The sequence below is a fragment of the Castor canadensis genome, chromosome 7 (genome assembly GCF_047511655.1).
Source record: "Castor canadensis chromosome 7, mCasCan1.hap1v2, whole genome shotgun sequence".
NCBI lineage: Eukaryota > Metazoa > Chordata > Mammalia > Rodentia > Castoridae > Castor > Castor canadensis.
Window position 1 is genome coordinate 61,125,482 of NC_133392.1, and position 24,489 is coordinate 61,149,970.

The 24,489-nt window shown below is 50.6% G+C and overlaps 1 protein-coding gene across 2 annotated transcripts in view; it reads left to right on the top strand.

Moving 5' to 3' along the window:
• The window catches only part of Adamts14 (ADAM metallopeptidase with thrombospondin type 1 motif 14), a 71,853-nt gene extending 50,540 nt beyond the window's left edge, over positions 1–21,313 (top strand). For both annotated transcript variants that reach the window (XM_074079074.1, XM_074079075.1), the window contains exons 11-22: positions 685–833; positions 2,810–2,985; positions 5,199–5,332; positions 5,713–5,836; positions 6,791–6,868; positions 9,388–9,551; positions 11,350–11,518; positions 11,979–12,111; positions 13,341–13,548; positions 16,467–16,596; positions 17,129–17,239; positions 19,055–21,313. In XM_074079074.1, coding sequence (XP_073935175.1) covers positions 685–833; positions 2,810–2,985; positions 5,199–5,332; positions 5,713–5,836; positions 6,791–6,868; positions 9,388–9,551; positions 11,350–11,518; positions 11,979–12,111; positions 13,341–13,548; positions 16,467–16,596; positions 17,129–17,239; positions 19,055–19,545 — 2,067 coding nt within the window. In that variant the 3' untranslated portion in view covers positions 19,546–21,313. The remainder of the gene's footprint in view (positions 1–684; positions 834–2,809; positions 2,986–5,198; positions 5,333–5,712; positions 5,837–6,790; positions 6,869–9,387; positions 9,552–11,349; positions 11,519–11,978; positions 12,112–13,340; positions 13,549–16,466; positions 16,597–17,128; positions 17,240–19,054) is intronic.
• Positions 21,314–24,489: the final 3,176 nt, after the last annotated feature.

The window sequence follows — 24,489 nt, forward strand, 5'->3', positions numbered from 1 at the left end:
GGAGTGGTGTGACATTGTAACAAGAGAAACCTGCTCTCTCTCTCTCTCTCTCTCTCTCTCTCTCTCTGAATGTAAACAACTTAGGAAAAGCAGCTGTGCTGCATTTTGCCTCTCTCTCTCTTCTGCAGCTGGGGCCTTGCCAAACTCAGCCTGTAGATCATTGAGCACAACTGTGCTTATGTCAAGTTCTCATAGGCTTCTCATAATCCACTCCCCACACATGGACAGAGCCCCCCACACCCCTGACCCCACCTTGTGGCTCCTGGGAAGTGATTCAATGTGCAGAGCCAAGATTGGCTCAGATAGTGTGGGAAGATTATGTCTTTTCTCCCCTCTCTGCCCTTTATTTCTCCCAGGGTGCTAAATAAAATAATTACACATTTATTGTCATCATTAATCTCATTGACTAATATATGCCATTCTTGGGGGGGCACTGTGTGGATCAGGCACTGGATACCATGAGCAAGTACAACTATCTACATTTATAAATGAGGAGTAGGTCCAGGAAGGCGTGCCCTTTGTCTGAGTTTGCTCAGCTCCTGGTAAGGGTGCAATTCTGTCTAACCCCAGGCTTTTCTGCTCCCTCAACATCTCTTTCTCTGGGCTCCCCTATGGGGTCCACCAGCTATTCTGTACTGCACTGCAGTGGCTAAGGGTGACCTAATGCCCTCTGTTCCATCCCAGTGGTGCTTTAAAGGTCACTGCATCTGGAAGTCGCCGGAACAGACTTATGGCCAGGATGGAGGCTGGAGCTCCTGGACCAAGTTTGGGTCATGTTCTCGGTCCTGCGGGGGCGGAGTGCGATCCCGCAGTCGAAGCTGTGACAATCCCCCGTGAGTGTGCTTGGCTGGGGTGGGCAGGGTAGGTGACCCCACCTCCCTAGGACTGAGGGGGTTGGAGGGGGAAGGCAGTGGGGGACAGGGTGCAGGAGTGAATGGAATGGCCTCTACAGACAGTTATATATTCTGTGCTTGAGGACCCAACACTGTTGGGGTGGGGCAGATCACTCCCACCTGCATTCATAAGCAACTTCTGAGGATGTGCATAAATTAGTGATTCCCAAATTCTATGGAGAAAGTTTCCCAGAGTCTGGGTGGCCCAGGGCTTGTCTGGTTAAGCAAGACTTCCCACAACCTTGCTTTCCAGCTAAACTTTGAGTAAACAGTGACCTAAATGTGTTACACATCATCTCCAAGTTTATTTTCTACCACATGTGCAAAACTTCCTTTAATTTTCTTAACTTACCTTTTTCTAATAATGCCCTCCCAATTTCAGCATTCTGGGGACACATCGATATTTCCCTTCTTATTCCTTCTTATAGGATCCCTTTCCCTACTCCATGTTTTTGGAACTTCAGAGCCACAGCTCTCTGAGGTCCCCATCTCCAGGCTGAAGCAGCCTTGTGAGAGATGGGGACGATGGGGATGGCTGAGGCCACTATGTGGTTCGTTGGCCTAGGGACCTCCACATGGACAGGGCCCAGCCTTGCCCCTCCTGGCACTGTGTGATGTCATGAACACTGCACAAAAATAGCAGATCACAGGACCACAGTGTCTCAAGCACTCTCAGAAATGGTGATTTGTGCTGTGTCATTTACCTAATACCTGCTGAAGCAGCCTATTCCTTGTTGAACAGCTATTTTGACCTTCTACAAGTGGGAGCCATTTGTTCCTTTGTTAGATAGTCTGCAAATGGGAGCCAACATGGACTGCCTTGTAATTGTTGGCTGTAAGACACATGAAAGCTGAGGTGACAGGAAGGCAGAGGGTACTTGCTCTGATAAACCACCTTGCAGTCATAACTGACAGTTATCCTCTTGATCAAAGCTACCGTTTATCAAGTTCCTCTGTAATAATTGCTTTTATTTTATGAAGTTTAAGGGAACTAATGTGTATGCCCTCAGAAATATACTAACATGTCTGTCCATCACAGGTTAACCACTTACTAGATGACAACTGCTGTTATAGTTATCATCGCAATGTGTGTCCAGCACTTGTCTGAGCTAGGCAGAATGCTAAGTAAGCACTTAGGTGCATTGACCTCCATCTCTGTGGCAGGGGACTGTTAACCTGGTACACTTGGATGCTTCATATCAATAGTCTTGAGATATAATGGAGAAAAAAAGTATAGATGACTTTATTTTTTTGACAGTACTGGAGTTTGAACTTAGGACCTCCCCCTTGCTAGGCAGGCATTCTACCACTTGAGCCACACCCCTGGCCCAACAATACCCTTTTCTTGCCCTCCTTTATAGACACCAGGAGGTGGGTAGAATAACTGGTATGATGGTCCGTCTTTTTGAGGGGCAAGCAAGGCACAGTCAAGCGATTAGACTAAGTCTGCATGGTCAGAACTTGGACACCACCCTTCTGGTTCCAAATCTAAGTCTCTGACCACTCCTTAGTTTCCTGTGATAGTAGATGGAAGTGGATACAAATAAGAGCTGTTGAGTCACTTATTGAGTGCCTACTTCATGCCAGGCCATGTGTAGTCATTGAAGGATGAGCAAAGGTTAATTTCCAGCCCCACTGAAAAGGGGCCAGTCCCTGTGTCTTGACTGTCATTCTGTCCCTTTCCCCCTCACACAGTGGACTAGGTGGTGTATATGTGAAGGACAGAGTAGTTAGAGAGAAGGAAGGCTCTGAGCTCAGAGGCCACCACATGTGGTCAGTCTCTACTTGATAAGTTAGTGGAGCCCTTGCGATGCTACTTATTGTAAAGGCTGAGTAGCCTGGATGTGGGAAGCACACCCTCTCCCTGCCAGCCTTCCCAGCCAGGCAGGTCACCTGGTGTCTCTCTGCTGTTTCAGCCCATCCTACGGAGGTCGCTCATGCTCAGGGCCCATGTTCGAGTACCAGATCTGCAACAGCGAGGAGTGCCCTGGGCCCTATGAGGACTTCCGGGCCCAGCAGTGTGCCAAGCGCAACTCCTACTACATCCACCAGAACGCCAAGCACAGCTGGGTTCCTTATGAGTCTGAGGATGGTAAGCGGTCGTGCTTTGCCCATGGCCCAGGTGTCCTCTGCGCCAAGTGTTCCGAGCTGGGGCCTCCCTCCCCTGTTCCTGCCAGTGAGAGTAGAGGGAGGTGACAGTACAAAAGGGGGACATTGCAGACAGCAGGTTGGCCACATACTTCCGTACAAGCCTGTGCATTGTACCCAGCAGCTGCTGCCACGGTCCCCATTAAAGCTGTTCCTAATTTGCATGCTTATGCAGTGAATGTGGCCAAGGAGGGGCTTCACCCAGAAAGGCTAAAGAGGCCGGCAGCAGTGCTGGGGTTGAGGCTGGGGTGCCTTTCAGACATCTGTCCTTACATGTGTGGGAAGGCATCTGTCCTTAAAAAAGAGGTTCTGCAGAACATAGAGGTCTGTTGTCCTTAGAAAAGTGAGGTGGGAGCTTAGCTAACTTCCTGGAATTTATCTCAAAGTCTTGCTGCCTCACTGGCCTCTCAGCCCCTCCTGGGGGTGCTTGGTCCTACTACATGTGAGGTTTTCAATCTCATTAATCCAGTCTCCATTTCAACAGTGGCTGAAGGTGATTGGAAAGGCAGGCAGGTGGGAGTCTATAGGATCCTCATACTGACCCCTCAGTGGCTCTGGGACAAACACAGGGCTCAGGTCTCACACAGAGGGTCTGAATTTGGGGACTAGCTGGTGCCAGCTCTCATGTTTTGAGCATGCTCTAGCCTTGGGCTTGGCTCTGGGCTTCCTCAGTGGCAGACAATCCATGGAAGCCTGGAACACATGGTATCTTAAAGAAAGAAGGTCCTTACCAGCCCTCTGATCCTGGCTTCTCTGTGTCCTCCATGACAGACACTGCTGTGTGGCTCTATGCCTCTGTGCCACAGACAGTTCCTAGGAGAACTAGAGGACTAGCCTGGGCTGACCTCAGGACTCTGGGCTCCCTGGCTCATGCTCACAATGATCCTCAAGTTGGACGGACCTCAGAGGCCCTTCCCTAGTGGGTGTCTTCCCTCTGCCTGCATTCCTCCCATTCTAGGCAACTCACCAGTCCCTTGGCACTGTCTTCTGGCTTCCATTGCTGTCAGACACCTGCCTGCTGGGCTGTATTGGCCTGGACCCTGCCTGTCCCCTCGACAGTTGGAGCCCCAAGCCCCACTGAGAATCTGGTTCCTGTGGAGGTTTTAGCATGCTGGATTCAGACTAGAGTCCTGAGTGCTGGAGGCAAGAAGCCACTAGGTGCTCTGGGAGCTTGGGGACAGGAACAGGAGCCAGACGGTGTCCCTAGGAATGGGCTAGGGAGAGGCTCTCTTTAAAAGATTCTAGGAACGTTCAGAAGTCAAACAGACAGCCGTGGCCTGAGGAAGGGAGGGCAGAAAGGCCCCTGAGGCCGCTAGACTTCAGGCTTTTCCCAGGGTTTTGAGACAAATTCCAGGAAGTTAGCTAAGCCCCTAACCTCGCTTTTCCTAAGAAACACAGCAAGTGTTTATGTATTCTCTGGAACCGCCTTTTAAGGATATCAGCAACCCAGAGAGAAAAGAGAACATTTCATTGTTAGGACTGGAAAGGCGCTCATTCTCCCTTTACAGGCGCTCTGTTGAGGAACTCAAATCCAGGCCTCCCCTCTGCCTTAGGTTCGGGCTGAGTTCTGATGTGCACGTGCACGCGGACATGCCATCATGTTACTTGTGTGCCAGTGGAGTGCTGTAGACTCAGAGCAGGATGCAAGCCTGACTGCCCGGGTTAGGGCCCAAGCTGAGCACTTACTGTGTGGCTTTAAATGCTTCCTTAACCTCTGGTCCTCAGTCTCCCCATCATGCTGGAACCTGCCTCACAGGGGAACTGACAGGGTAAAGTGAGTTGGTTCGTGACAGGCATTTAAAGTTGCATGTTAAGAATGTACAAAGGCTTTGGACCTATATTTTATACTGTAAACTTATTGTTGTTATTTTGTCACTTGATTTTTCTCTATAACCTGATGTGGTATTTTACTGATCAGGGACAATGAAAAAAGGGAACTGAGTCTCAGAAAGGTTAAATGGGTTGCCCCAGGTCATGTGACTAGGTTAGTAAGTGCCATAGCAGGGATTTTAAGCCCTGGCTCCACAGTTAGTGCCCCCTCACTGCTCAGAGCAGGCCTGGAGCTTCTTGGCTGGGCTGAGATGACACTGATATCATTCTGGGCCAGCCACTTTCTGCAAGCCCAGTGGGGGCTCAACAGTGTTCCTTTCTCTACAGATGCCCAGAAGTGTGAGCTGATCTGCCAGTCAGCGGACACAGGAGACGTAGTGTTCATGAACCAGGTGGTTCACGACGGGACACGCTGCAGCTACCGGGACCCATACAGCGTCTGTGCCCGTGGCGAATGTGTGGTGGGTGCCCCACTGGGCCACCTACCCTTTGCCTGCTCCTGGGGCCTGGAGGGCTGTGCTGATGGCTTCCTGCTCCCTAAGATAGGTGTGGTCACAACTGCTACACTTGGGCACCCCTTGGCTTGCAACATAGCCTGGGCTGCTGGAAAAGAGTCCCTTTTGCCAGCCCCATTCAAGGGGTGAGGAGATGGCAAGAATAATTACAATGCCAGGTTTAAGACCTCACCAGGGTTGCAGGGTGAATTTTTAGGACAGTTCTGTCCTGGGAACCTTCTTGGGGCAGGGTTCCTCCCTTGGCCAGGGCCTGGGTACCAGGGTGGAGTCACCTAGGGGTGATGGGACAGGGAGCCTCCTCTCACTGATCTTGCCTCTGGCCTCAGCCCATCGGCTGTGACAAGGAGGTGGGGTCCATGAAGGCAGATGACAAGTGTGGAGTCTGCGGTGGAGACAACTCCCACTGCAGGACTGTGAAGGGGACACTGGGAAAGGTCTCCAAGCAGTCAGGTGAGCTGTACTGGGACCAGGGCATTCCCGGATGGGCTTCCCTCCTTGACCCTTGCCAGAGTTCAGGGGAGGGTTGGAGACTGGATTGTTTGCCAACTTCCCAGCTGCCCAGTGCTGGTCACCCCCATCTTCCCAGCATGCTATTGATGGGCCTGGAGCCCATCAACATTTTCCTGATAGGTGTCATTGTGACAAGAAGGAGCCTAGTCATCTCTTTGGCCGTGGGGCTGTTGGTGGGATGGAAGGATCAGATAGGCCTAAATGTGTAACCAAGATTGGACGGGTAATTTTCTTTTCCTCTCATTTTTTAAAAACCTATGACACCTCCTGTTTTGGACTCCTGGTACCTCTGAATTCTTTGACTCCCAACCTCCAATCTGACAAAACCTGCTGTGAAAAAGGGCCAGATATTAGTCTTTGCACTTTAATATGAACTGGATCTATTTTCCCTTGGGGAATTTACAGCTTTGCCTCATCGTTCATTGTGTGGTGTGAGGGAGGGTTGATGACTCTGAGAAGGCCTTATCTCCTGGCCTTGGATGAGGAGGTCCTTAGGGGCCCAAGACAGTCACGTGGGATCTTCATAGTGTATTTCATCTAAATCCCTATAATAGCTTAGAAAGGAGGGAAGGGAGAAGGTCAGAGGAGTGAAAAGGAGGGGAGAGGGCAGAAGTGAGAGAAGAAGGTCAAGAAGTGGGAAATAATAGCAACATACGTGCATGGGTGTTTACAACAACCCTCAGTTCACAGGGCACTTGAAGCCATAACATCTCATTTGCTCCTCCTGGTCCCCTGGTGGGAAGGCCCCACCCTATTTCACAGATGAACAAACAGGTTCTGAGAGGTTCTATGATTGAGTGAGTTGCTCCTGATCCTGGGTGGGGTGGGATGCCAGTAGTGGGCCACCTGCTCAGGACACTCTTTGCTTTTCTGGATCCCCCTGTGTGGCAGCAGCTCTCAAACTCGTGCAGATCCCAGCAGGTGCCAGGCACATCCAGATCGAGACACTGGAGAAGGCCCCCCACCGCATTGGTGAGTGCCAGGACTGCCCTCAGGCTTGGGGTGCTGGGGGAGCAGGGCCACAATTTCAGTGTTGGTAGGATTTCACAGACACAGATAGTGGACAGAGAACTCCTTTTATTTTACATTTTAATTTATGCTGAATGGGTTGCCCATTCCATGGTTCAGATTTTGGAAGGTCTAAAAGGGATCTAGTGAACAGTCCCTCTCACACCCCTATCCCCTGGGCTGGTTTCTTCCCCAGAGAGAATTACTGTTCAAATTTCTCATGCATTAGATAGTTTTTAAAGGAAAACCATTTTCATAGAGTGTATTGGTCAGTTCTTGCTGCATACCATACTACCCTAGGATGAAATGATTCCAAGTAACAGTTGCTTATGAGTTCACAAATCTGTGACCATCAGGTAGGGCCTGGGCTCAGCTGTGCAGTTCTTCTACTGGTTGTGTGGATGGTTCTTCTGGCAGCTGGTAGGTCTAGGAAGTGTGGGGTTGATAGTGGCTGTCAGTTGGGATCATAAGGGTGACAGGGACATGTCCCCAGCAGGGTAACCTGAGATTATTCCCATGGTGTCTGTCACATGGTCTTCAGCAGTAAGTAGCAAGAGAGGATTGGCCCCAGTATACAAGTACTTTTCAATTCTCTGCTTGCGTCATTTTCTAATGCCTCACTCCCTCAAATCGCATGGCCAAACCTGGTTCAAAGGGTAGAAAAACAGACTGTCTCTTGATGGGCGAAATGGTAGAGTCACAGTACAAGGGGGCATTGCATGTAGGAATAGGAAGAACTGATAACTAATTCTGCGGTCTACCACATGGGCCCTTCACTTATTCTCACAATGATACTTAAACACAGAACTAAATGAGGTGTCTATACTTTTTTCTTGTAATGGTTATACGATCATGAGGCCAAGATAGATTAAAAATCAGAATCTCAAAATAAATTAGATCAAAAGGTTCAAAATAAAAACATGAACAGAATCTGAGAGATGTTTTTATTGGTTTGTTTTGTTTCATTATTACTGGAACCAAATTGGCAGTAATTATGTCCGAAGAGGTAAATTCACAGAGACATAAAACAGGTTCATGGTGGCCAGGGCCTGGGGTGGGAGTGTGGAAATGGGGTGGGTATTGTTCATGGGTATTGGGTTTCTTTTGAGGGTGATGAAAATGTTTGGGAATTACATAGTAATGATGATTGAATGTACTAAAAAAATTACTGAATTGCACACTTTAGTAGAGTGAATTGTATGGTGTGTGAATTATTTCTCAGTTACAAACCCATAAGTGTGGTTTACAGCAGGGCCTGACAGACTGTGGGCAGCAGGCTGCTTCTGCATGTTGAGTGATGGCTGGATTCTCCTGCATGCATCTGTGTTCAGATGCCTCTCAGAGAGTCCATGGGCTGGGACTTCACCTTGTCATATCGTAGAGGCCCCTCTAACCTATTATGCCTATTAAGTCATACCGCTTGTTGCCTACTCCATCATAAGTGCAACACAAAACTTGACATTCTTGGCAAGCTCATATATCACAAAATGCTGACAATCATTTTTTATATTACTATCCATATAATAATAGAAAAATTAACACCTCTTAGAGATCAGTGCCTCTCAGCATAGCCACAATTGATCCCCAACCTTCTCTCCAGAAGCCACTTGAAAAGGTGTAGTGCACACTAGTAATGGGCAGAAGAGGAACCTGAGTCCTAAAGTGGCTTCAAGGCCCTCTTTGAGCTTCAAGTCACCCATGGGGAATGAGGCAGTCAGCTTGGGTCCAGGCTCCTGTGTCTCAGCCCTGTGCCCTTGCCAGCCCTCCCTGTACTACAGCGAGCATGAGTTTGGAGGACACTGGCTCAGATGGCTCCTACCCACTGTGCCTGTTGGGCTGCAGGGACTTGTTCTGGAATCCTCGGGACAAGGACCCTAAGATGGAAATGTACTGCCAGGCTGCTGAGAGAGACTAGGTGTCTATAATCCCAGCAGTGGGCTGAGCCAGGTCCTATTCTGTGATTGTGGGGATAGCACTCAGCATGTGTCATGCACTCCGCTAAGGCTGTTACATACACAGGCTCCTCGGGTGCGTATTGCTACTATCCTCTTGGGCCTGAGTGTTGGCTACAGTGATCATTTCCACTTTCCAGATGGTGAAATTGAGACTGCATGGGGCTAAGTAACTTCCTCATGACCAGCCTGACTCCAGTCTGGACTCCTAACCTCTTTGTTTCACTCCAGAAGCTTCAGGGAGGGCAATCACAGGAAGCTTCCTAGAGGAGGGGTTATGCTGAGCCGTAATTGTAGGTGGAGATTAGTTGGTCATGAAGAAGGGAAGGTGGTGAGGTGGGAGCAGTGGTGTGCACCAGGGACCAGAGGCAGAACAAGTGCATTTCGCCAGCATTGTGTGGACCTATGTGGTGGGAGGGCTGACAGGGAGGAGTATGAGGTAGACGGGAGTCCCAAGGGGCTGTTGCTTGTCATATTAATGGGTCCCTATAGAAGGGAATAGAAATCTGTATGACCCTCTCCCCTGGTCAGCGGTAAAGAACCAGGTCACGGGCAGCTTCATCCTCAACCCCAAGGGCAAGGAGGCCTCTAGCAGGACCTTCACTGCACTGGGCCTGGAGTGGGAGCACGTGCTGGAGGACACCAAGGATAGCCTCAAGACCAGTGGGCCCCTGCCCGAAGCCATCGCCATCCTGGTGAGCCCTACTTCCCTGGTGTCGCTCTTGCCTCTCCTCCAGTTCACTATCTCCACTGCATAATGAGCTGGGAGGTGAGCAAAGGAATGGTGGAAATTGCCATTCCCTTGTCTGCAGGAGGCCAAGGTGCCCTCCATCCTGGGGCAGCTCCTCACGCATGCTTGAAAGCTGTGGCAGGATGGCAAATGAGAAGGGAAAAGGAAATGGCGTCTTCTTGCTGTCAAACCTCAGGGAGCTACATGCTGGAAGCCTGCTCTCCTTCACTGCAGCGTAGGAGATGGGGCCTGCAGGAGGCTTCTGGTGGGGGCAGGACTGATTCCAAAGGTCACCCTGGCATCATCCAGGGTCAGCATGCATTATGGCATGGTCAATGCCCAGGTCCTTAGATGGCTTTCTTAGGCCTTTAAGGCCTGGGGATGCCATCTGGCAGTGTGAGCCTTTGGGAAGGGGACAGGGCCATTGTCCTCGTCGGGGCCATCTCTGCCCATACACCTTCCTAGGCCTGGGTCAGGGCCCAATAGAACAGGGATTTTTAAGCCCAGGAAAGCTCTTTCCACATGCTTGTTGCTCTGGCTGGTGGCAGGGGTCCTTGGATGGACTTTGTTCCTAGTATTGCCCTGTTGCTCAGTCAGAGAGTTCCTGGAGGTCAGGCTCTGTGGCTATTGGTGCCAGCATACTAATTCCATCCAACACATGTTTTCTATTCACCTTGTATCTCTTGTCCACCCATATATCTAATACTAATTCCATCCAACACATGTTTCCTATTCACCTTGTATCTCTTGTCCACCCATATATCTAGGGCCAGCTGATTTTCAACATGACTACCAAGGCCATTCAAGGGGGAAAGAATAGTCTTTTCAACAATTGGTGCTGAGACAACTGGATAGTCACATACAAAAACTGGACAAAAAGTTAGACCCCTACCTCACACCATACACAAATATTAACTCACAATTGATCAAAGACCTTAATGTAAGAGCTGAAAACCTACAACTCTTCAAACAAAACAGGGATAAATTTTGATACCCTTGGATTCTGAGATATGTAGCCAAAAGCATAAGCAACAAAAGAAGTATATAAACAAGACTTATCAAAATTGGAAACTTCTGTGTAACAAAGAATTCTATCAAGAAGTAAACAGACCAGTCAGGTGCCAGTGGCTCATTCCTGTAATCCTAGCTACTCAGGAGGCAGAGATCTGAACGATTGCAGTTCAAGGCCAGCCCAGGCAAACAGTTTGCAAGAACCTATCTCAAAACTAGCCAACTTAAAAAAAGGACTGGTGGAGTGGCTCGAGTGGTAGAACGCCTGCCTAGCAAGTATGATGCCCTGAGTTCAAGCCCCAGTACTACCAAAGGAGGGGAAGAAAAAAAAAAAAAAAAGAGTGAAACAGATCACCCAGAGAATGGGAGAAAATTTGTTTGCGAATAATATATCTGGTAAAGATCTGGCATCCAGCCTAGTGATCATCTTCTGGAGCCAGCCAGTGCTGATGCTCCAGAGAGCTAAAGACCCACAGACATGGGTCCTGCCCTTGCTAGAACATATGTCTATGGGAGGAAGAGCACTTAGGGTCTGCAGGCTGCTCTCAGGCTTGACTCACAGCTACTTAGTTTGGAAAAAAGGAGTTTGTATGTGGCACTGGTGTGAACATCCCACTCACCCCCAGCCATACTCAGCACAGTCCCCATCCATTCCTATTCTCACATCCTTCTCTTTGGCCCCTCTACCCCGCTCTGTATTGGCCCTGCTTCTCTCTCTTGTCTGGTACCACCTGTTCCTCATCTCCCCTCAGGTGCTTCCCCCAGCTGAGGGTGGCCCCCGAGGCAGCCTATCCTACAAGTACACCATCCACGAGGACCTATTGCCTCTCATTGGGAGCAACAATGTGCTCCTGGAGGAGACGGACACCTATGAGTGGGCCCTCAAGAGCTGGGCCCCATGCACCAAGACCTGCGGAGGAGGTACTGGCTCTCTTGACCTTCCAGTGCCTGCAAGGGGGCAATCCAGCGCCTCTAAGGAGGAGAGGAGCCAGGGGATGGGGGAAAGGGACTGGTGTTTCCATTTGACATGTCCATACTCATGTCACAGCTTCCCCTCGAAGATCTCCAGCGTGTGGAAGTTGTTCAGGGTAGGGCCTTGTGGCGGAGCCGGGGGCTGCTAGAGTAGGACCCAGGGTAGGGTCTCTGTCCATATAAGAGCTTGGGAGAGAAGCAGCTGTCCAAAGCACTTGCCCACCAGTGCTACGTGAGGAGCAGTTGGGAAAATGGAGGAAGATGTCTTGCAGACTTGGGTAGGAGGAGCCACAGAGGAACAGAGGGAGATGGAATTGGTCCTCCAGATTCTCTAGAGGTGCCCTCTCTGAGGGTGTGGACATGTTGGGGGGGGCCTCTGGAGTGGGTCCACAGCACCCTGCCTTCATAGGAATCCAGTTCACTAAGTATGGCTGCCGGCGCCGTCGGGATCACCACATGGTGCAAAGGCACCTGTGCGACCACAGGAAGCGGCCCAAGCCCATCCGCCGGCCCTGCAACCAACACCTGTGCAACCAGCCCGCGTGAGTGCTCCCATCCCCCTGCGAGTGCTCCCAGACCCCGTGAGTGCTCCCCAGCCCACGTGAGTGCTCCCAGCCCCCTGTGAGTGCTGCCAGCCTGCATGAGTGCTCCCAGCCCCCCGTGAGTGCTCCCAGCCCACGTGAGTGCTCCCAGCCCCCTGTGACTGCTCCCAGCCCGCGTGAGTGCTCCTGCCCCTATGAGTACTCCCAGCCCCCTGTGAGTGCTTCCCAGCATGGTGCAGACATCTTCCTGGGTGGAGACAGGGTGCTGACTAGGTCTCAGGGTGACTGCTCCTGTGCCCTTGGGCTAGGGAGCCCCAGGGAGCCCCAGGGCCGGTCATGTGATCAGGGGCCAGGGTGGGAGCTAGAGTCTGCTGTGTCTACCCTGTGCATGGCCTGGCTGTGATACCCAGTCCCTCCAGTGCCCAGGACAGCTTCATTCCCTCCCTTTGTGTGTCCCTTCCCCTTGTTACTCTGCACTGTCATTGACAGAAATTTGACTTCTCACAAACATGGTGATCACAGAGTGTGCATGTAGGACTAACTCTGCCTGAGATCCTGGGCCACTGCCCAACCCCGACAATGGAGTTTTGTTTTTTTTAAAGAAAAGGTTGACTTTGAAAATGGGCCTGAAAGATCCTTGGTTACTAAAAGAAGTCTCAGGAAACCCAGAGGGAGGAGTTGGGGCTGCCCCTCCCCCACCAGCATCAGGCTTGGCTGTGGTCGCACTCAACCGTGGCACCGCTGGAGATACTGGTGGAAGTTGCTTTGCTGCTGAGACGCTTGCAGACCCCTGCAGAACCGCTGGGTGCTGAAGCGCTGTGGGTGCTGATGACCATACTAATTGCTGTTGTCCTCCCTGGGAAACGCATCTGTGGAAGTGTGGCTTTGGTGTGTTTCACACTGCTGTGTACAGCATCTGCACAAGGTAGCACTCATCTATTTATGGGATGTTGAGACCATCCTGATGTAAAGACAGAGTAACTGAGGCTTAGTAGGGCTAATCTCGCCCAAGGACACAGAGTGCCGGAATTTAAATATGCAATAGAACCTCACATGAGAAAACAGGACCTCCCTGAGGTCACACAGCCAGGCGGTGGCAGAGGCAGGTGGACAGTTGTCCTGGTCCCAAGCATTCTGAAGCCTGTGGTCTTCTAAGTTTGGGAGGCAGCTCCAAGAGGAAAGTGTGTCCCCTTAGTCCCACCTTCTTCTATCTTTTGCTCTATGTCCAGGTGGATGACAGAGGAGTGGGGTGCCTGCAGCCGGAGTTGCGGGAAACTGGGGGTGCAGACCCGGGGAGTACAGTGCCTGCTGCCCCTCTCCAACGGCACCCACAAGGCCATGCCGGCCAAAGCCTGCCTTGGTGACCGTCCAGAAGCCCGGAGGCCCTGTTTCCGTGTGCCCTGCCCAGCCCAGTGGCGGACAGGGGCCTGGTCCCAGGTGAGTGGTCCTCAGGAGGTGAGAGGCATGTGGGTAAGATGTGGGTCTGAGGAGAGGAAGGTTCTGAGTTTTCTTGTGTTCCCTACAGGCAGAATTTCTGTCTGAATCCTTCCCTACATCTAGTTTGGTTTTTCTCATAACAAAGTAGAACAGCTTGCGCATTTGCTATGTGTGGCCCTTTACATTCATTTACATTGACTCCAAGTTTCACATCAGGGTTAATATCTCGTGTCCCAGATAAACAAATTAAAGCACATCTTTTCATTCCAGAAAGATTTGCTGAGTACCAACTGCATGCTAGGTATCGTGCAAGGAAGGCCAGGGACCCAGCAGAAACCAGCAGGATTGTTGCCCTACTCAGTCCACTGAGGGAGGTAGAATAGACAGTAGACTAATGACACAAGCAATAATTCCAGATCGAGTCTGCAGCTGTGCTGGGGTGATGGGGAATGTGACCAAGGACAGGATGGAAGGTGGTCAGGGAGGGTCTCCTTGAAGTAGTGCATAGTAGACTACTTTTAAAGAACTAAACATCCTTACTTAGGCTTTGGGTATAGCTCAGAGGTAGAAAGTTTGCCCCACATGATCTGGGTTTGATCCTTAGCAACTTAAAGTAATTAAATAAAGGACAAAAATCCCCACTCAACTCACATAGGTTTTTGGGTTTTAGTACTGATGTTTGAACTCAGGACCTTGTGCTTACTACAGAGGTGCTTTACCACTTGAGCCATGCTACCAGTCCTTCTTCTTTAGTTATTTTTCTAATAGGGTCTTGCTTTTGTGCAGGGGCTAACCTGGACCACGATCCTCCAAGTTAAGCTTCCTGCATAGTTGGGATGACAGGCACGCACTACCACGCCCAGCTTTTTATTGTTTGAGATGGGTGTCTCGCTAACTGTTTGCCTGGTGGGCCTCAAACCTCGACCCTCCAGAGGAGCCAGGACTGCAGGCATGAGATACCAGGCCAGGCCATGTGCCTCTTATATTCTCTATAACATATAGCTTCATTTGTTTCCATATAAGACAGGGTCCTCCAAAGCCTTAGAGATGACACTAACAGAGAAGTGACAGATAGTGGAAGATAGAGCCCCTTGTAAGACCAGTGGCTAGTATTTGTTACCAAGAGCTAGTGACAAACAACAGTCACTGAGCTGGGGTCACCAGGGCAGCACACAGAGTGTAAACATGACTGGCAGGATGGGCATGGTGTAGCTAAAGTCACCAAGGAGATGGCAGGAAGGCTGGTGTCTGGATGCTTTGGGTCCTCCCTGGGCTGTCCTTGATCCTTGGAAGCTGGCACAGCTGCATGGGTCCAGACCCAAGGAGTTCCCACAGGAGTGGCAGAAGAAGTGCCCCTGAGTGCCCTTGGGCTTAGAGTCTCTGGGGCAAAGTTCCTCTGGGTCACCAAGGAGCTTGTGTCCAGTGGTCTTGGTTGCTGTGTGGGGTGGCCTTGCTGATAGTCATTGGATCCTCCTGACCCTCTGGTAGGCCCCACAGTCCCTGGAGTGGCCTTGGATTCTAGTAAGGGACTCCCAGGAGTGGAGAAGGGAGGTGGTGAGGTCAGGCTGGGGTCCAGGCTCATGCTGGGGCTTAAGAAACTTCCTGGTCTCACAGCACAGCCAGTGGTAGCCGGGGATGGCACCGTAGTGACTGAGCACTTCCATCTGGCAGAAGATGGACCTGTCACCCATGCAGGGCTCCACTGCACACAAAGCACAAGGACCAATGGCAGGGGAATGCCCATCGCTGGGTGGCACTGGCACATGGGCTACACCATTAGCCCTCCCTCCATCAGCCTCCTGGAAAGATGAGCCATGTTTGTCTCCATCCGTGATCACACGCCCCAGTATGAGAAGTGAAACTCTGCAAGTTCTTCCCCGTCCTGCTAGGAGAGGCTGTGATCAGTGCCCAAGAAGTGACCCAGTCATATCAGGCAACCTTGCTTTTCTGGGGACCCTGCCCTGCCATCCCAGTACTGTCCTACACACACATTTATCACAGTAAGAAGTGTGTTAGGTGCAGGGGATGGTGTGTGTGGTAGTCCTTGCATCCAGCTGTCTGTTTCCCTTTTGGAGAGGAAGATGTGTGCATCTGCCTCTGAAGCCAGTGTTGGGTAAGTCGAGTCCCCAGATCATTGACTGTCACAGCTAGAAAGGTCCATGAAGAACCTGTTCATAGATCTTCTGGTTTACAGAGTTGGAAACTGACCTAGTGAGGCAACAGTGCCACAATCCAGGCTCTCACACACTTCAAGTGATCTGTGGTGGATCATGACAGGGGAGCTTGCCAGAGTGATACACAAAATATTGAAGAATCAGGCACGGGGTAGTGTGGTCATTTCTTCCACCTCTCATCTCTGTGCCCTTCACAAAGCTTCTAACAGTGCTACATTGCGGCAGAGCAGCCAAAGTTCACAAACTATGGTCCGTCAGAGCCACTGTGAGGGGGGGCCCTGGGTGTTTGAAGTCATCCATGTAACAGACATGAAGAATGTTTTAAGAGGTGCAGTCTCTTTGGAAAACTCATATAACATACAAAATATATTTGTAAATAAACTCATGACATGGGGGAAAAAAAAAAAGAACTGGGTACAGGTCACACATAGTGAATGCAGATGGGACTAGCTGGAAAAGGGTCCCAGAGATTTGCTTCTAAACCGGGAGTAGATTGCGGAAGGGCCTAAGGGGGTCCCAAGCTCGGGCAGCAGCTCTTCAAAAAAACCTGACAGTAGGGGAGGGTGTCCTGGTGGGACAGACCTTGCATGTCCCTCTGGTCAAGTGAAGATGTGGCACCTCTTTTATACCTTTTCTACCCTTGGGTTTTGGCTGGACTCTGAGCTCACTGGTGGTCCTCTGTCTCTATTCTGTTCACTCATCCTGACCCTGGGTGCCATGGCCTGGGTCTGGCCCTCCATGCAGTGCTCCACCACCTGTGGAGAAGGCATCCAGCAGCGGCAGGTGGGATGCCGGACCAATGCCAACAGTCTTGGGCAGTGCGAGGGGGACAAGCCAGACACTGTGCAGGTCTGCAGCCTGCCAGCCTGTGGAGGTAAGCACATGGGCTGGGGAGGCCTAGCCCCATTCCCCAAGCCTTGACCTTGGACTCAGCCCTATCTTTAATCCTGGCCCTTAGAAATCCCAAGTACAGGTTGAGCATCCCTAATCTGAAAACCTGAAATCCAAAATCCAAAACTTTCTGAAGGCTGACATGATATCATAAGTGAAAAATTCCATGCCTGACCTCATGGGACAGTTCATGGTCAAAACCTAATATATATAGTTTAGTCAGCATCCCCAAGGGAAAAAGTCCCTTTGGCTGTGATATACAAATTTTGTTTCATTCCTCAAATTATTTAAAAATATTGTACAAAGTTACCTTCATGCTCTGTGTATAAGAAACAGAAATGGATTTCATGTTTATATTTGGGTCACAACTCCAAGGTAAGTCATTGCATATACAGAAAGACGTATGTATGTGCAAATACCTATCAAAAAGAACACTAAACTGAAGTGCTTCCTGTTTCAAGCATTTTGGACAAGAGGTGCTTACCTATAGTAGAGTTGCTTCTCTCTGCTCACAGGAAATCTCCAGAATTCCACAGTCAAGGCTGAGGTCCTAGAACTTGTGACTCCAGAGGGGCAATGGGAGCCCCAGTCTGGGTCCCTGCCCCCTACCAACAGGATATTAGCAAGTAAGTACAGTCACAGGTCCCTTCCCTCCCCAAACTTTTCAGTGGCCTGGGTCCCAAGCATGGACCATGCAGGGAGCAGAGCTGGCGTGCCAGCTGTCTGTGTGGCCTTGGCCTCCCTGAAGTTCAGACTTGGCAACTGGGAAGTAGGGTTGATGCTGTCCTGGTCCTTGACCTCTCATCTGTGATTCCAAAGTACTGAGAGCTGAGAGAGTTATTCCTAAATTTGGTGGTAAAGTATGACCTGGGCTAAGGAGATCTCTTTCTGCAGCTTTGGCTGCAAACACTGCCATATTTGGTTACAAGGTAACACCCCAGATTCCACTGAGGATGTCCTATAATATAAATACACAGAGGATCACTCTTCTGACCCCAAAGTTCTGAATGCTGAGCCATATCTGTATCAGCAAATTGTAGACGAGAGCTGCATTTCCAGGGCTTGGCTCCTGCCCAGTGGTCTGCTAAGAACCACGCAGTAGGGGTAGCTTAACAGGTCATCCTCCCATCTTTCCATTCATTCATCCATGAGTAAAGCTGTGCTCTCTTCCTAAGTTCCTTCTTTCTCATCCTGTTACTAACCAGGGTCTGGCAAGACAAGTAGCAGAAAGGTCATGCCCCTAGTTAGAGGAGCAGGTGCCTGTGTGACCTGGTACAAATCCCTGGGCCTCTCGGCTTCTCTGCTCTTGTGCTAAGGTTCGCTGGGCAAGTTCCCTGGGTTCCCTTCCTTTTTTTTCCCCAAAGCCAAGGGACCAGAAAAACGGATTCTGGTCTTGGAGTGTTGGCGCCACCTAGAGGCCACTGGCATCTGATCTGTTACCCTAAACCCGCCTACCATCTCCTACCCCTTCAGTCTCTGGCAAAATTAGTAGAAAGCCATGTTCCTGCCTCCTTTCTAAAGATCTCTATTTGGCCTAATAACAAAAACATTTTCTACCTAAAGTAAAGAAAGCTAATTTAATGAGCGCTCCTCTTCACCAGTTATTTTATAAATGTAATTTATTATGATTGTAATATTATCATTTCTTGATACATGTCAGTATTATCTCCATTTTACAGGTGCATAAACTGAAGCTTGGAAAGTTTAAGTAACTGCTCCAAGGTCTCACGGTTTTTAGGGAATATAACCTGAACTTGAACCTTAATTTTCTTGATTCAAATTTAGTGATTGGGGGGTTTAATGATACAGGCAGGCCCTAAAAGGTGGCGGGATGCTGACCTGCTTGTTAAACATTGGGCAATTAGCCTGACTATGGCTGCAGGGGTCAGAATCTTTTGGATGGATTGGAAGGGGTAGGGGTTCCTAGTTCTAAAACAGGGTCTTCCCACTTGGCCCCAGTACCTGGCCACACCCCATGTTCAGTGGGGGAGGAGTTGGGCATGAGCCATTTGTGAAGCTCCATGGATGATTCCAGGGCACAGCTCAGTCTGTGAATGAATCAGTGCAGAGCCATGTTCTCAGGTTCCCCACACTGGAACCCCCTGGAGCCAGTGTTAAAACAGTGCTGGCTTTGCCCCAGTTTCTGGTGCCCTAGGACCGAGTGGGACTCGAGAACTGGCATTGCTCCTAAACTTCCAGTGATGGTGACACTGAGTATATGGGGCTCTCTACTTGGGAGATCCACTATTCTGGGGGATCTTAGTACCTCTTCTCTATGGGATGGCTCTCCCATCATGTGATCTTTTCTCCCCACCCTAGGAAAAGCTGGGTAGTAAGTCCAGCATGGGTGGTGGGGAGAAGGCTATTGGTGTGGCCCATGTATCAGTGCCACCCAGCTGATGGGCATTCCCCTGTCATTGTTCCTTGTGCTTTGTGTGCAGCGGAGCCCTGCGTGGGGGACCGATCTATCTTCTGCCAGATGGAAGTGCTCAGTCGCTACTGTGCCATCCCCGGCTACCACCGGCTGTGCTGTGAGTCCTGTACCAAGGTCTCAAGCCCCGGTGTGAGCCTGAACCCCAGCATGACCTCACCACCTCCCTTCTCCACTCCTGGGAGTCCCTTACTAGAATCCAAGGCCACTCCAGGGACTGTGGGGCCTACCAGAGGGTCAGGAGGATCCAATGACTATCAGCAAGGCCACCCCACACAGCAACCAAGACCACTGGACACAAGCTCCTTGGTGACCCAGAGGCATTTTGACCCGGAGACTCTAAGCCCAAGGGCACTCAGGGGCACTTCTCCTGCCACCCCTGTGGGACCGCCTTGGGTCTGGACCCAGGCAGCTGTGCCAACCTCCAAGGATCAAGGACAGCCCAGGGAGGACCCAAACCATCCAGGCACCAGTCTTCCTGCCACCTCCTTGGTGACCTGAGCTACACCATGCCCATCCTGCCAATGTTTACACTCTGTGTGCTGCCCTGGTGACCCCAGCTCAGAGGACACATGCAATGGGGCAGGGACAAGCACAGACTTCCTTTTAAATTATTTGTCTTGTTCTTGTTTGGGACTGTGATGCTCTTTACCCCATGATGGGGATGGGAGGAAGAGAAAGATCAGGGAAAGCCCTAACCACAGATACCTCAGTCAGCAGGCCCTGGACTGAACCTCTCAGGGGCTCCTAGGGCCTTTCCTGCCATGACCAAAGGTCAGTAATTTCCCCTCCCCACTGCCACTGGGCCCAGGCAAGTCTGAAGCTCATGTCAGGAGCTGTCAGGGCTGTCTGCCTTCACAGAACTTGTAGGGAACCTTGTGCAGAGCCCAGAAAGACAAAGCAGGGTCAAGGGAGGTAGGGGCTGCTCGCAGGGCAGGTCCACAAAGGGAGCTGGGTGAACGTGGTGTGAAGCTTCCCTGTTGCACAGTGGGTGGGGAAGAGGCAAGTTCCTCCCAGGCCCAGCCTTCCTTAGCTGAGGCCAAGTCAGAAGCCAGCTCATCTTGGTTGGCTGGGGGGAATGGTTTGTGGTCGCACTCTGCCCCTTTATAGATGTCACATCTGTTATTTCTGGTTACTCGAGGTTACACACTGGCCTCCCAATCACATACCCAACCCACCAGAAAAAGGGGACCAAGCACCCTCGACCCATGTCCTCATCATCCAGGGGTTTTCCATACTGGTGCTTGACCCCTGGCTGGACCAGAAACAGCAACTTTAGTCATCACTCTGGGGCTTAGAGGGAGCCTGGCCTGGCAAGTGACCATAGGACACAGGAGACATGACTTTTCAGGCTGTGCCCTTCAGTTATCACCTTCTGCCAAAGTCCTCTCCTACTGGAGTCAGGATCCCCTCACTTGGCTGGAGCTGGACCAGAGGTGAGCGATGCTCTGAGGGGCAGGTGGGCCCAGGGCTCGGCACCAGAGAGCCCCTCAACCAGGCCCTGGGCATGGCAAGGGCATGGCCTCTGCCCCAGTCACGTTGAGCCAGGCTCAGCTGTCTTCTGTGTCATGTACAAGGAGCAGGCAACAGCCCTCGGCCCTCTGACTCTCAGGAAGTAGACCAGGTCCCCAGGATGCCTTCTAGGGTCCTCATTCCCAAGGTCAACAGGGGGTCTCTGAGACCCCTTGCCAGGTCATAGAGGTGCTAAAAAATGGGCCTCTGCCCTGCAGCCTCCTTGGAGAACAGGAGTGCTGGGAGCTCCTCAGGGCTCTGCCCACCACTGCCCTCCCCTCTGCAGGTTTCTGGGGCCCATGTTGAGTCATTCCTGTGAGAACCAGCTTGGCCTGGGTTAAGGAGTGTAAACTATTGTGCCTTGGAGATTCAGATTTTTAAAATGTTATGTATTTATTAACATTGCCCTTGGTGTTTTGATTTGCACCCTAGAAGTGATGCTGTGTGTGTTTTTCTTTCTCTCTCTGTTTTAGAGGAAGGGGACAATGAAGCCAGAGCACTAAGTAAGGAGTTCTAGCAAGGGGTTTGACCAGGCTATAGCAAGATGAAGGGGATGGGACAAGCAGGGAGGGGACACCATGGAGCTATGTGGCAAGCCACCACCCACAGGGTGGATATGCCTGGGAGGTAGCTTTGGGGTCCAAGAGAGAAAAACATTCCAATGATTAGAACTTCCAAGGGTGGTTTCCTTGGGAAGTAGTGAGCACTCTTCCTGGAAGGATCCAAGTAGAACCTGGATGCCAGGTAGGAAGAAGGACTGGGATGTGTCTTATTGGACAAGGAGGACTGAGATGTGAATCAGGCCGAATAATTTAAAAGTGCCAACCCATGAGCTGGGTGTGGTGGCATATACCTATAATCCCAACACTTGGGAGGTAGAGGCAGGAGGATTGTAAATTCAAGGCCAGCCTGGTCCACATAGTAACATCATAGCTAGTCTTGTGCACAGTGAGATCCTGTCTCATAAAACCAAACCAAACCAAACAAAAAAGAGCTGATCCATGCCTCCCCTCTTGCCCATGTCAGATATTACTAATCCATCATCACCTGGTTCAGTGTGCACACACAGGTCCTTTCTTGACATTTGTGAGACCCATAAAAAGAGCACACAGACCTCACAGCCCATAACATATTCCCCTTCTCTTCCTGCCTGCAAGGCCTTCACATTCTGTGTGTGAACAGTCCAGTCCTCATGGCCAAGCTCCCTCTCCATCTCTCTGCAGATAGCCTCCCCTTAGGAGCTACCCCCTTGCCAACAGCTGCCACAAAGCCCTAGGATATCATACGTGGATATCCTAGGATATCACACCTTGGAGGACTGACCTAGGGAGATACTAACACAGGCCTTAGAAGCCTGCTTAGTATGGTACAGGCAGGAAATCCTGTAGGTCCAGGTTCCCAGAGTGTGGACTGCAGAAAGGGGAACCAGGGCCCTGGTTGGGCACTTCCCCTTGGCCTACTGCAATACTTGCCATATGACATAGTACAGGAAGAGTGAAGCCTGTAAAATGCCTAGCAGTCCAACTCTTCACAGCAGTCCAAATGTGTTGTGTGGGGCAGGGTCAACACATGGAAAGTGCAATGTCAATGTGTTCTCATCCCATGTCCATGGCAGACATTGCCAGTCCATCGCCGTACTCTGAGCGCTGGTTCCCCCTAAGAATCCTTCCCATAGTGCTCTGAGCAGTGGCCACTGATCACCACCCCAATCAGGACAAGGAACAGGGGTGCTGGATTGATAATTTAAGTTTTACAGTCCTGGAAACCTTTGCTCAGTCTACATCTTGGGCGGAAAGAAGTGCAGCATTCAGAAGCAGGAGTGCAGCGGTCAAGTTGAGGAAGAGGAACCTAGAAACCCATCCAAGGAATCTCTGAGGGGCTCATGGAGCTCAGGATGGGAGTGAGACATCCTGGGGAACCTTCAGGCCCTAGCATTCTGAGGGTCGCTGAGCCCATCTGCTCATCTGAGAAATGAAGATGAAAGTGTTTCTTTGTCTTTCCTGCCTGTGCAAAAGCAGCGTGTCCAGAAAACGTGCTATTATGGTGATTGCCTCCCAGGGGTGATGTTGATTGCTGTGTTATTCCTAGAAGAAGGGGAATCAGTTAGCTTGGGGGGTCAGTGAAGCTGTTGGCTCTGCCATAGGAGTGCTATTCCCCAAGGTCCCCACACATCAGCCTGTGGGGTCCTCCCCCTCCCCCAGCCTCCCTATGGCTCTCCCACCCCTTCAGGTCTAAGCTGTCTGGACTGTCGCTTGGGCCTTGGGATCCTGATCACAGGTCGCTCATGCTGTGCTTAGGGTGCAGACACTGTAAGACAGCATTACAAGGCTAGGGATGGGGTTAAGTGGCAGAGTGCTTGTTGGCATGCACAAGGCGCTGAGTCCCATCTCCAGATGGAGAGGGATCAAGAGAGGAGCGAGAGAAAGAGAGAGAGAGAGAGAGAGAGAGAGAGACTCTAAAAATAAGCTAAAGCTGGATAATTTACAAATTCAAGCATTTTTAGGCCATCAGATCTGAGGTTGCAAGGCAAGCAAGTGAACTAGAGTCCAAAGAGTGACAAGCCCCTCTAAGGAGAAACAGGAACGTGCTATTATTATCCCTGTTTCCCATATGAATAAACTGAGGCTCAGAGAGATTGACTCACTTGCTTAAAGTCACACATCCAACAAGCAGTAGAAGCAATCTCCACATAAACAGCTGAGGAGAGACCATACAGCTGACAAAACATAAATCTAGCATTATTTAGGTAAGACAGCTTCTGCTACCTAGTAAGTGACAGTGTTTGCAAAAGGTGGGGGTGGAGATGCCAAGGCTCGTATGACTGAAGTCAGGATCCAATATTCATTCTGCTTGTTGATGAAGTTAAAGTTTGACTGGGAACAATTCCCCTCCTAATGAAGAAGCCAAGGCTCAGAAAGGAAGTATCCACAGGTCACAGGGGGAGTGGAAAGCCTGTCCTCCTTTCCCTTGGCCCAGGAACTACAGAACTAACTGACTGCTAGATAAAACTAAGCTGTCAGCAAACACTTTTTGCAGTGGATAGAACTGCTCCCCCTCCACCCCGCGCCCATTGCTAATTTTTAGTGACTTACAATGTGATCGTGTGTTGTGTGATACAAGACACTTCACAGAACGTACCCTGCTCTAGTCGTGGGCAAAATTGCTCCTCTCTAGGGCTCTGCTTGGTCTATGAAACAGGAGATGGAGCTAAAGGCTCACTGGGCAATGGCCCGGCCAAGAGAAAGCAGTTCAGATGCTTTGGAGCCTAGAGGCCACTGCAGTGGGTGAGAACAATTGGAATACAGGTCACTGGAGAACTGAGTAAGCCAGAACATGCATAAAGGGACCATAGGTTTGCAGAGGAGGGCTCCAAACTTTAGGCATACCTTGTAAATGAGGGTAGGAATCACTGGGCCCAAGAGTTGTTGCCATGGGAAACAAGAATCCGGCATTCCCACAGCTTCAAGAGAACACTCAATGCTGATTTTTACATGTTTAAAACCACACAAGTAGGCCGGATGAAAGCTGTCAATCATCTGGGTTTGCTCGGTGGTTACTGTGTTTGGCCTCTCATTTGCTGAGGTGACATAGCTGCTACACTGCTGGACACTGTCTGCTGGGAACAGACTGGAGGATGCTCCTCCAGCAAAGGAGCAGCCTATCTAGGGAGCCCCTCAACTCTCCTCCTTGATCTTCACCTTGACTTCCAAGTCCAAGTCAGGTTACCTTAATGGGTCACAGTTTTGGAAGGAGAGCCTTCCCGTTGCTCTGGCTAGACTAGGTCGGAAGGGGCATTGCTTGCACCTCTGGAAAGAAAGGGAGGCCAAGAAAGGCACTGGGCTGGGAAGTCAAGAGACTTGGGTTCTGGCAGTGTGCCTGAAGCAAGTCACATCTCTGTGCCTCAGTTTCTTTTTGGTCTCTCTAACACTTAGG